Consider the following 11663-nt stretch of genomic DNA (forward strand, 5'->3'; position numbering starts at 1 on the left):
AACAAAGTTCCAATGTCTCCATATTTTATCTATCCTTAAAGTTCATCAAAGGTCCACACTTACAAAATCTGATACTGTGCATTCATTATTATTTTCGTTGATTTCAGTTTGACCACAAAAATAAAATGTTCAAACACAACAAATTTTTTATAGGCTTGAAATAGGTCTTACAAAGTTCTACAAAACAGATTTGTTTTTATATCACCAAAGAAACAACACTTGGAAAAGTTCCTACTAGCAATATCTCTACCATGTAGGTTACATTCTATTCAGTCATTCTCCAAAAAGAAAATGTGGAAAAAGTTAACGAAAAAACAACAGACACAAAGTGATGACAAATCATCATTGCATGTCCTTCAGTCATGTGACCTAATCATTGCTTATGATGATGGATGTCTGCATATTCAGGCGAAAACATGTTAATACACATGAATGTTACATAAAGAATCCTGCTTTGTTCTAGATCATTATGCTGAGACTGATTTGTAAAGTGCTAGTTCACAAGGTAACAGTCTGCAGTAGGACATATTTGGACACATTATTTGGACTCTCAGTTAACCAGTCTTTGCACTTACTCCTTATTGGAGAAGCAACAAATGACAATTTAACAAGAGGCTCTTAAGAGTCTGAATCGCCCACCTTGATTTTTCAGCATTTATCTTTCATTTAAGAGTTTAATTGTCACATTTCATAGTGGGTTTTTGTTGTTTAATGTATATAATAAGTGTTAGAAAACATGCTAATCAAATTGTGTAAAACTGTCCTTAAAGGGCAATAGATCTTTAAGGGGTCAATTGACAATTTCGGTCATATAAACTTATTTGTATCTTACATTGCTTAAAATATTTGCTGTTTACAGCTTATCTTTATCATTATTGCTATTCAAGATAATAACCATAAACTGCAAAATTCCTTAAAATTACCAATTTAGTGGCAGCAACCCAACAATGGGTTATTAGATTCATCAGAAAATTTCCCAGCTAACAGAATGTTACCTCATAATCACTTCTACCCCTTGTTAGATTTGCTCTTACGGTTTTGGTTTTTGAGATACAAGCCCAAAACTGCATTTTACCCCTATGTTCTATTTTTAGCCATGGTGGCCATTTTTTTTGACAAAACAGAAAACTAAACAGCAACTTTATTCTAGATACCCTGAGGATCATTCAGCTTAAGTTTGGTTGGAATTGGTTCAGTAGTTTCAAAGTAGAAGATGTTTGAAATAGTTTACACCAGACAGATGGACAAAGACGACGGATGCCAAGTGATGGCTAAAGCTCACCGTTACTTCATAACGGTGAGCTAAAGTCTTTGGTTTGACCCAGCTGATGTTTAAACACACAACCTCCCACACTAAGGCTAACTGGTTATCTCAAGACCACAGAGACTGTTGATCATTGCTAATAAACAGATTAAATTTATCTTGGTACAATTGTCTCCCTTTGACACAAGAATTTATTTTTTTTCTATTTTTTTTTTATTAAAACAAAACAGTTAAGTATCATCTTCATCTTCGTCAATGCTTTCTTCTTCATCATCATTATCTTCAATTCTTATTGAATCTTCATCTTGTAGTTTGGCTAAAAATAAATGTGCAAAATTAGAAAAAAATTAATGTATTATCACAAAAAGCAAATAATGCATGTGAACATAATTGTTTCACAACTTCAAATTTTATTGTTACAAAATTTTTATACAGTGTTGCTGACACTAAATACAGTACACTTGAGTCATATTATTTCAACTTTTCAACAAAGAATGGTGAAAAACATGTTATGATGCATCCATACCGATGTATTTCGTAATGTAAATTAAAAACAAAGAGAGCTAAAAATAACTTTACCACAAGAATATGTCAATAGTTCATGGATGCCCCAAAAGCACTATCATTTTCTATGTTCAGTTGACCGTGAAAATGGGGTAAAAACTCTTAATTTGGCATTAAAAAATAGAAAGTTCATACCATAGGGAACATGTGTACTAAGTTTCGTGTTGATTGGACTCCAACTTCATCAAAAACTACCTTGACCAAAAACTTTAACCTGAAGCGGGACAGACGGATGCACAGACCAGAAAACATGATGCCCCTCTACTATCGTGATGCCATAAAAATGTCTTTAGATTGGTCAGATCATATCATGCATATGTTTTCATATGTTATATAATTTCGTACTATCCATGCTTTTTCAATGGAAATTGTGACATCACAATGAATTCTTAATAGCACGAAAACCCATGAGACTAGTATACATACCTTTTATTTGTATTTTTGGCGGAACTATGGGTTCTGGTCGGTCATTGAATAATTCCAGTTCACCTTCAGGTGTATACATTCCCTCCACGCTTATGTGAAAGTCTGCCATCTGGTGGCCAAATAATTTCTGAAATAAAATTTACAAACATTCAAACATCTATGCATTTAGAGTAAACAATTCACAATAGCATGAAATCCAAACTACATGTTTACAGAACGGATAAATCCTGGTTTAAATAGTCCATTACTTGTTCTGGAATGTGTGCCTCATGTACTATCCAAATTGACTTTCAGTAGAGCTCTCTTATCTGCCTTATTTTTTTCAAGGTATTTAAGAAGGGTTTATTTCGGCATGTTTGGTAGTAATCATGTCACTTATATGACTGCAAATGTGCGTCTGTTTAGGGCAAAAGATCGCATAAACTTCATTCTTTTCTCCCCTTGAACACAAGTCATAGTCTGGAAATTACAACTGTTTTGGAAGCCCTGGCGTGTTCTGGATTGGGAACATCATGTACTAACCTCAATTCTGGCTAGTGGCTTGTTCTGGATTGTGAACATCATGTACTAACCTCAATTCTGGCTAGTGGCTTGTTCTGGATTGTGTACATCATGTTCTAACCTCAATTCTGGCTAGTTCCCAAGTTAGTGTCATGTACTAACCTCAATTCTGGCTATATCCCAAGTTAGTGTCATGTACTTACCAATATTCTGGCTTGTTCCCAAGTTGGGTGTCATGTACTTACCAATATTCTGGCTAGTTCCCCAAGTTGGGTGTCATGTACTTACCAATATTCTGGCTAGTTCCCAAGTTGGGTGTCATGTACTTACCAATATTCTGGCTAGTTCCCAAGTTGGGTGTCATGTACCTACCAATATTCTGGTTTGTTCCCAAGTTGGGTGTCATGTACTTACCAATATTCTGGCTAGTTCCTAAGTTGGTGTCATGTACTTACCTATAATCTGGCTAGTTCCCAAGTTAGTGTCATGTACTTACCAATATTCTGGCTAGTTCCCAAGTTGGGTGTCATGTACTTACCAATATTCTGACTAGTTCCCAAGTTGATGTCATGTACTTACAAATATTCTGGCTAGTTCCCAAGTTGGTGTCATGTACTTACCAATATTCTGGCTAGTTCCCAAGTTGGTGTCATGTACTTACCTATAATCTGGCTAGTTCCCAAGTTAGTGTCATGTACTTACCAATATTCTGGCTAGTTCCCAAGTTGGGTGTCATGTACTAACCAATATTCTGACTAGTTCCCAAGTTGGGTGTCATGTACCTACCAATATTCTGGTTTGTTCCCAAGTTGGGTGTCATGTACTTACCAATATTCTGGCTAGTTCCCAAGTTGGTGTCATGTACTTACCAATATTCTGGCTAGTTCCCAAGTTAGTGTCATGTACTTACCAATATTCTGGCTAGTTCCCAAGTTGGTGTCATGTACTTACCAATATTCTGGCTTGTTCCCAAGTTAGTGTCATGTACTTACCAATATTCTGGATAGTTCCCAAGTTGGGTGTCATGTACTTACCAATATTCTGGCTTGTTCCCAAGTTAGTGTCATGTACTTACCAATATTCTGGCTAGTTCCCAAGTTGGGTGTCATGTACTTACCAATATTCTGGCTAGTTCCCAGGTTGGGTGTCATATACTTACCAATATTCTGACTAGTTCCCAAGTTGGTGTCATGTACTTACCAATATTCTGGCTAGTTCCCAGGTTGGGTGTCATGTACTTACCAATATTCTGGCTTGTTCTGGTGTGAGTGTGTCATCTTTTTCACAAACTTGATACTCTCTTAGTAACGTGATCACACCTGGAATAGAAAGGGAAAAATTAAAAACAGAAATATTTATCAAATGACAATCTGCAAACTGATTTTAAAGATGTGCTGTTTAAATGGATGGGCTAAGTGCACTTTCAGGGACCTTTACTATTTCAAGGCGTCCATATTTATCAGTTGCCATGGTGAATGATTTCAGGAAATACTACTTTCAAAATATAACATTTTTTATTTAGCTAGACCTTTCCAATTTATATTATAAAAAAACGTCTAAAACATTTCTAAATTTACTATTAAAGAACATTTGTTCTGTAGTAGTAGTGCACCCATATGACATATGTTCAATTGTTGGATAAAAGCCTTAAATTACCGAATCTTTCTCAACAACACTGTTGAAATTAAGTGTAATTCACCTTTATTTAATGTTGTAGGTAGCCCAAGCTTTCTCAGCTGTGGTTCCATTGAGTGAGAAAATTCTGGGATTGGACCGGTTTCTATGACAACAGTCTGTGTTGCTTGGTTTCCTGATCTGGCATAATCTTTTATTCTGTAGTCATCAAAAAATCTGAAAAATAATTATTTAAAAAGTTGTACTATTTCCCATTGTGCTATATATAGACAGGCTGAGTCGGATTTTTAATGTGTTAGTTCACAAGGTAACAGTTGTCAGGATGACATGTCCACTTAATCCGAACAACATTTTTTGACTCAAGAGACCAGTCTTTAGTCTTACTCCTTAATGCTGCATGCTTAATACAGAAGCAGTAAATACCAATAATGGCAATTTTAAAGTTTGATATAGTCATGGGTTTGAACCCATGACCTCTGCAATCTAGGCGTCTAAACTAAAACAAGACCCCAGCCCCTCCAACCTGAGGGCAATGGAGGGTGTGTTCATGATTTACTACTTTCCTAATTGAGAATTGCTGTTTATATGTGATTCTTTGTTCAATTTATTCATGACGTGTTTGAACACGGGATTATGATCAGACCCTGCTATATATTGTGAACACTTATCTATTAATAGTACATATGTTTACTTGGTGTCTTCTATGGGTAAACCAGTTCTGATACTGAGTTCACATGTAACTCGAATTCACTTCGCATTAACTAATTCTAATAAGTTTAATTCGCATTTGTTTTACTTCCTTACATCAATTCTCTTTACTGTCCAAACAACGTCTACTTTTGATTTGTATCCACACAAGCATATTTCTAATGCCAATTAGATAATTCGAATTAGTAATTAGAATTAAAAAAAGAAGAGCATGTGAACACGATTTGAAAATTTGATTCGCATTCGAATTCAATTTGAATTAAATGTACATGTGAACGAGGCATTATCTTATACTGTTCCCATTATTTGTTATCAAATTTACTACATTATTGTTGTGGATTCATTATAATTTTTGGGTAAAAAAATTCCCAATTTTGGGATATAAGTTGTCACAAATTTTATTGTTTTACAAAATTCAAATTTTCCTATAAGCTTGGAGGCAGAATTTTTAAAAACTACTACATCATGAAGTACAATCAAACCTTGTTGTGTCGAAGTCGAAGGGACCAGACCAAAGTATTCGACTCATCTGAGGTTCGACTCATTCCAAGACGAGTGTGTCATCAAAAATTTTAAATGCATGAAATACGGAATGAGATGTTTGTAAACTAGGTACAATGAACATTTTTGGTCCTCATAATAATTAAAAACACAAGTACAGATACGAGGTTCGACTGTATTTGTGTAAATACAATTTTCTAAACCATGAAATAATCTGCTTAGGTTATACATGGTATATGTGATAGAAAGATATGTTTGTTCTTTGTCCCATTTACAGCATGGCCTGTAATTTAATCAAGAGATATTTTCAGACTTCCTGATTAATTCAAATGAAAATGGTTTGAAAACACTAACCCATGGTTTAAACATGTTTAAAGTATTCCCAATAATAAACATTTCTTTTAAGTTCATTTTATATATTTCTTTCATTTCAAGCTATGACCATATCTCTTTTACATTTATGAAACTATATATGCATTCCCTGGCTTTTAGGTTTTTGAAAATTTTACACTAATTTATATAAATACAAAATGTATAAAAATACATTAATTTTTAATAGTTTTGAGACTTCATGTATTCATTTTAGATGGCTAAAACTAATCTTTTTTTTTAAAACATCTCTTATTTTCGAAACTCCAAGATATGTTTACTTTTGAAACTATCTGATCTTACTTTAGTTTTATTTGTAAACAACAGTCCCGTCTGTCCACGAAGATGATTACTTACTTTAATACATCCTCTTTAGTTTTATTTGTAAACAACAGTCCCGTCTGTCCACGAAGATGTTTACTCAGTTTATGGAGATCATCTTTAAATTCATCCTCTGCCGTTCTTCCCAATGCAAGGGCCATAACTTTGTTTTTACCAAAAAAGAATCTGAAAAAAAAATATTCATGAAGAGTTTTGAACATAAACATGATAAACATTGACAATGATTTTTAGGTGGTAATACATTTTCAAGTCACCTAAACCTTAGAAATAATTCATGACAATCATTGGTCTGTTGGAGATGTTACCACGGGCATGCCTTATTTTCTTTTTAAGTTTACCCTGTTCATTGAAGACGTTGAACCTCACATATTGACAATCTGGCACAAAAGCTTTATTCAGTATATATTTTTGAAAGTTTAAATAATATTGAACAAATGTTTCAAACTGATGTACTTAATCATAACAAGATTTGATTTAGTTAGTACTAATTGTGAAATGTTAAAAATTTCAATTTATATCCCTGCTTTGCCAATAAATTTCATAACATCCTGGTTAAGTATGAAAAATGCATCTTTTTGGAGAAATTATAGCATTAAATCCATAAAGAAATCTTTACAATGATAGCAGATAGTATTACATGCAAGTAACACTACACTGGTGGTCAACAGCCCTTCAGAAAACAAAACAGAACTGTCTTATCAACTTTTGAAATTTTATCTAAATATTCTAACCTTGGAAATCAAATTATGAGCTAAGTTGGATAGAAATTGACCTTATCAAATACACTTTATAGTTTATATACATGAATGAGACTTTGATTGATTTTGAAAAACATTCAAATAAAAATTCTAATGCAACAACATTTGTAATGTTCACTTTGATTGGATAAAGTCACTTATTTACATGGCATCAATTGACAACTGATGCTATGGGATGTACGTGCAAGCGCAGACGGCATATGTATGATTTTAAACACATGTTTCAACGTTATTTTCTGTCAGTTTCTAATGCATCGCCAGTAAACTTAATTTACAACCATCAAATCCACAATTGATGCCGTCCTAGCTTAAAAATACAATACAGTTATCTCCTAATTGAAAGTTAAATGTTGGTCTGTTTTGTTGGGTTCTTATAACACCTCAATTTTCAAAGAGTTATAAGTTTTGCAAAGAGGTTTTTTCAACCTGATATAAAAAAAAAAGATGTATTGTTATTGGTTTGCATTTTTAAGTAATTTTCTATAAGCAGCAGCTCATACAATTTTGAGTTTTGTAAGATGCTATTTCACTGAAAAGTATATATTTTCATTTCGAGGCTAGCTGAGGCCCGTCTCTGATGCAACATTTTCTCAATTCATTTTGGACTCATTTGAGGCCCTCTGCTGTTTTTTGCTTTTTGTTCTTTTTGACATATTCCCAATTTCCATTCTCAATTTTATGTTAACCTTGTGACTACAATTATTTCTACTACCTGCTATGATTCCATTCCTGTCTGACATCTTTTAACTGCATGTTTCTCATGTTGTGTACAGAAAACAGGAAAATTCTCTTGTATTTGTTGGCACATTCTCGTATCTGAAAATAATAGTTTATTAAATTTTAACCCTTTCCTCCATAAGGACGCCTTTTGACACCACCCCGGCTTTACTCCAAAATGAAGCCTTTCGCCCCTGCGTAGTCCCTCACTTTAAACCTCTCACCTACGAAAAAACTTCCATCAGACTTAATAAAAGTTGTATTTAATAGCAAGAGGATATTCATGAGAATCTATGACTGGAATTTCCTTGATGAAATATTTGTTTTGGCAATGCATTAATAATTTAAATCTGCTGATTTTTTTTTATTGAAAAATTCCTATGCAAATCAAGTATATTAATAAAAAGTATCCATGGAGGAAAGGGTTAAAGAAATTTTTAAACATGTTTTCATTATTTTTTCCTTTTATTGAAACATGTCAGATTTTATTCAAATTTAAAAAACACAGCTTTATCACACTAGTAGAAGTATAAAAATAAGGAGATGTGATATGATTGCCAATGAGACAACTATCTACCAATGTTCAAATAAAGTGGATGAACGCAATTATAGGCAACTGTATGCATGGTCTTCAAAAAAGAGAAAAACCCATACCATGTGATCGAAATTGGTGGATAGTTGTCTCATTGGCAATCCTACCTCATCTCCTTACTTTTATGTTATGTTGTTAGTTTTAGCAAATAAATCATCTATCAGCCTCTGTTTCAGTTCTAAACCTTTCCTCTTTGTCTTATCTTTATATTATATTATATTGCTGGTTTTTAGTACTTACATCATCTATCAGCCTCTGTTTCAGTTCTAAACCTTTCCTCTTTGTATTATCTTTATATTATATTATATTGTTGGTTTTTAGTACTTACATCATCTATCAGCCTCTGTTTCAGTTCTAAACCTTTCCTCTTTGTCTGTGTTAATGAAACTAAAACGATACATATTCTTTTTGTTAGTCATAAAACATTTGAAGCATCATTTATATGTAAAATAAAAAACATTTAATAACTGTAAATTCAGAAATTAATGCAAGGTTTTTATTATTGCAAAAAATGTGACTGATATGTAAACGCAATAATTTAAACTCGTATTTTGAAATATTTCTTATGAATTTAACAGGATTTTTCTCAAAATCGTAAAAATTAAAATCGCATTTAGGTCTGAAATGACAAAATCGCAATAATAGATGAACGCAATAATTTCTGAATTTACAGTATAAATTTGGTCATCAACAGGCTCAAAACCAATTAATGAATGGCTATTATCTATTTTGAATTTATTGAACCAAAAACTAATTTTTGACTCTTCACATTGAATAATCCGCGAATTATTGCCATTCATTATAAATAAATTTCTATCAAAAATAAGGCTCAAAGAACTTTTCATATTATCTATATTAACAATAACAACGTACACACATGTTGGCGTGTGAATACACAACGTCAGAGTGGGCGTGTTGCCATCAAAATTGACAACATTGAAAATAAAACTAATAATTTTAACCAACCAGAAGACAGTAATACACCAAATTTATTTATATTTGTGTAAGCCAAAAATGTATAGAAGTTTATTTTTGGACTAATTTAATTATGGTTCGATTTTAAATGGAGGAAAGAAAACCAACACCACAGGCCTCTACAATAACTTTTTTTTCAACTTGTCCTAACAAGTACATACCAAAATTTGCTTGTCCGAATGAAATTGTTACTTGTCCAAAAAATTTCTATTAAAAATAACCATTTTACATTTTTAGTTTATAAAAGGAGCAAAACAAATTTAAACAATATAACAGAATTTGGCAGATTTTATTTTAAATACTTTTCAAAAATATATGTCAAGTACAACTGAATCTAGTCATGTCACAGAACTTAGGTTCTAGTTCTCATCAATGCCAGTCTCATCAGACTCTGCACATGAGGCACCGTCTAATAGGCCTGTATACTCATTGGATTTGTATCCTGTTTTTTTTTAAGTTGAAAAAAGTTTATTCAAATGCAATCAATAAAAAGAAGATGAGCCATCATATTAAAGGTCTGATTGCCAATGAGACAACTCTCTGCAAGAGACCAAATGACACAGAAATTAACAACTATAGGTTACCATATTGCAATTATTGTTTTTTTTCTACTCATGAGTTTAGTGTCTTTATCCTACAATTAATTTTGTATTTTGTTTGCGCTTTGAAAGACACAAAAACTCACAATTTTACGTTTATTTTTTATTTAAAATCCATTGAGGCCTGCATAGTAATAATAAAATCACACGTTCCATGAAGACGGGTTCGCAAAAAAGAATCTTGAATGGTCAACAATAAAACAATGCTAGAGGTGAATATTTCTAATTTCAATATAGTAAAAACAAATATCAAAACATTGTCCAATTTGAAATAGTAGTGTAGGAGTTGTCCTACGTTTCAGAATTTTGAACTGAACTTGACATTCACTTTATTACATATGCATGCCGAAAGGAATGTTTGAAAACAACCTGTACACCATCTACATGTGTGCGTATAATGTTTCCACATTTTAACCTACTTTATAGTGGGCTAAAATCAATAGAGAACTTCCTTTCAAGTCATGCATGGTAAAAGTTTACTTTTCCTTTGACAAGTTTATTGCGTTTCTGAAAAGTATTTGCAGAACATGAAAAAAATATAATTAAAAATTGTGACAAAGATACCAACTTTGTACATTTCAAGTGTAACTGTATATTAACATGTATTTTTTATTAAATTATCTTTATTCACCCTAAATATCCAGTAATATATTCTTGACCTGATTAATGAAAAAAATATCAAAATTGAAAGTGAAATAAGGTTAAACAATTTAGTTAACTACTTCATTAAGAAAACTGACACAGATTGGATTTCAGGGTTGCGTTCAATATCGTAGCATCTATAAAGGGCTACGTAGAATTATGACTATTGAACGAGTAGCTAGTATAGCTGCTACATAGTACATGTAGTAAAAGGCTAGCTACTAGTTCAATAGTCATAAATCTACGTAGCACAACAGAGCCCTACAATATTGAACGCAACCCTTTGCACCAGCAAGAGCATGAACTGATGAAGAGCAGGGTTCGAACTCGCAACCTCAGGGTCAGCGTTGACTGGCTAGTATCGGACTTCTTATCCCAATCTGCCACTGAGGCCCCTTGTTAGTCACGAAAGAACCGTTACCCCCATAAAAACACTCAAACAATGTACCTAGTAGTAAAAAATATAGTATAAAATTTATAATCCAAAATATCTTAAAACTGTTAAAATTTCAGGTATTTTGCAAAATGACTGTAACATTTATTTGTGCTTTGTAGTGTGTGTAAGCAGTTATTTGAATTAACAACAATATAATAATACTTTTCTTGTCCCTTTTTGACTTTGGCATCTTGAAAATAAAATGTACACAAACACACGTGTTTTTTTCAACCGGAAATAAGGAAATATTACTGTTTTCAGGAAATGAATTATAAAATTTTTTTTATTAAAATTATTACACTTTTTATCAATTCCAATCCGAAAATATCATTGAAAATAATTTATGGTGAAGTTTTATTAATTAACAACGTTGACCTTTGACACCCGGCTAGGAGTTGACATAGCAACAGTGACGTTAGGGCTACCTTTTCGAAAGAATGTAATCCCCGAAATCTATCGAAAGAAATGGAATTCAAGAGAAGATAACCCACTTCCAGGTTTTAGGAATTTTGATGCAAAATAGTCCCACTGCATAATATATTCGATTATTCAAACGACAACTATTTTTATTCTTTTCAGTGAATTGTTTTTCCCTGATATATTTTTATTGAATATAAACAATTAAACTTTATCA

The 11663-nt window shown here is 32.5% G+C and overlaps 1 protein-coding gene across 3 annotated transcripts; it reads right to left on the reverse strand.

Annotated features, from left to right (window-relative positions):
* Positions 1 to 1456: 1456 nt before the first annotated feature.
* On the reverse strand, positions 1457 to 11478 carry LOC134700469 (mRNA turnover protein 4 homolog). Of its 3 annotated transcripts, none has more exons than XM_063561864.1 (8): positions 11405 to 11478; positions 8706 to 8764; positions 7781 to 7884; positions 6326 to 6475; positions 4455 to 4606; positions 3998 to 4074; positions 2255 to 2381; positions 1457 to 1580 (listed from the first exon to the last, which is right to left on the reverse strand). In XM_063561864.1, exons 3-8 carry the CDS (start codon positions 7828 to 7830, stop codon positions 1495 to 1497), a joined length of 642 nt encoding a protein of 213 aa, XP_063417934.1. In that variant the 5' UTR covers positions 7831 to 7884; positions 8706 to 8764; positions 11405 to 11478; the 3' UTR covers positions 1457 to 1494. The 3 variants fall into 3 exon arrangements, with proteins under 3 accessions (XP_063417934.1, XP_063417935.1, XP_063417933.1); XM_063561865.1 differs by having other exon boundaries at positions 11329 to 11429; XM_063561863.1 differs by lacking the exon at positions 11405 to 11478 and adding an exon at positions 11192 to 11308 and having other exon boundaries at positions 1458 to 1580.
* Positions 11479 to 11663: the final 185 nt, after the last annotated feature.

This window comes from Mytilus trossulus, unplaced genomic scaffold (assembly GCF_036588685.1).
Source record: "Mytilus trossulus isolate FHL-02 unplaced genomic scaffold, PNRI_Mtr1.1.1.hap1 h1tg000158l__unscaffolded, whole genome shotgun sequence".
Classification (NCBI taxonomy): domain Eukaryota; kingdom Metazoa; phylum Mollusca; class Bivalvia; order Mytilida; family Mytilidae; genus Mytilus; species Mytilus trossulus.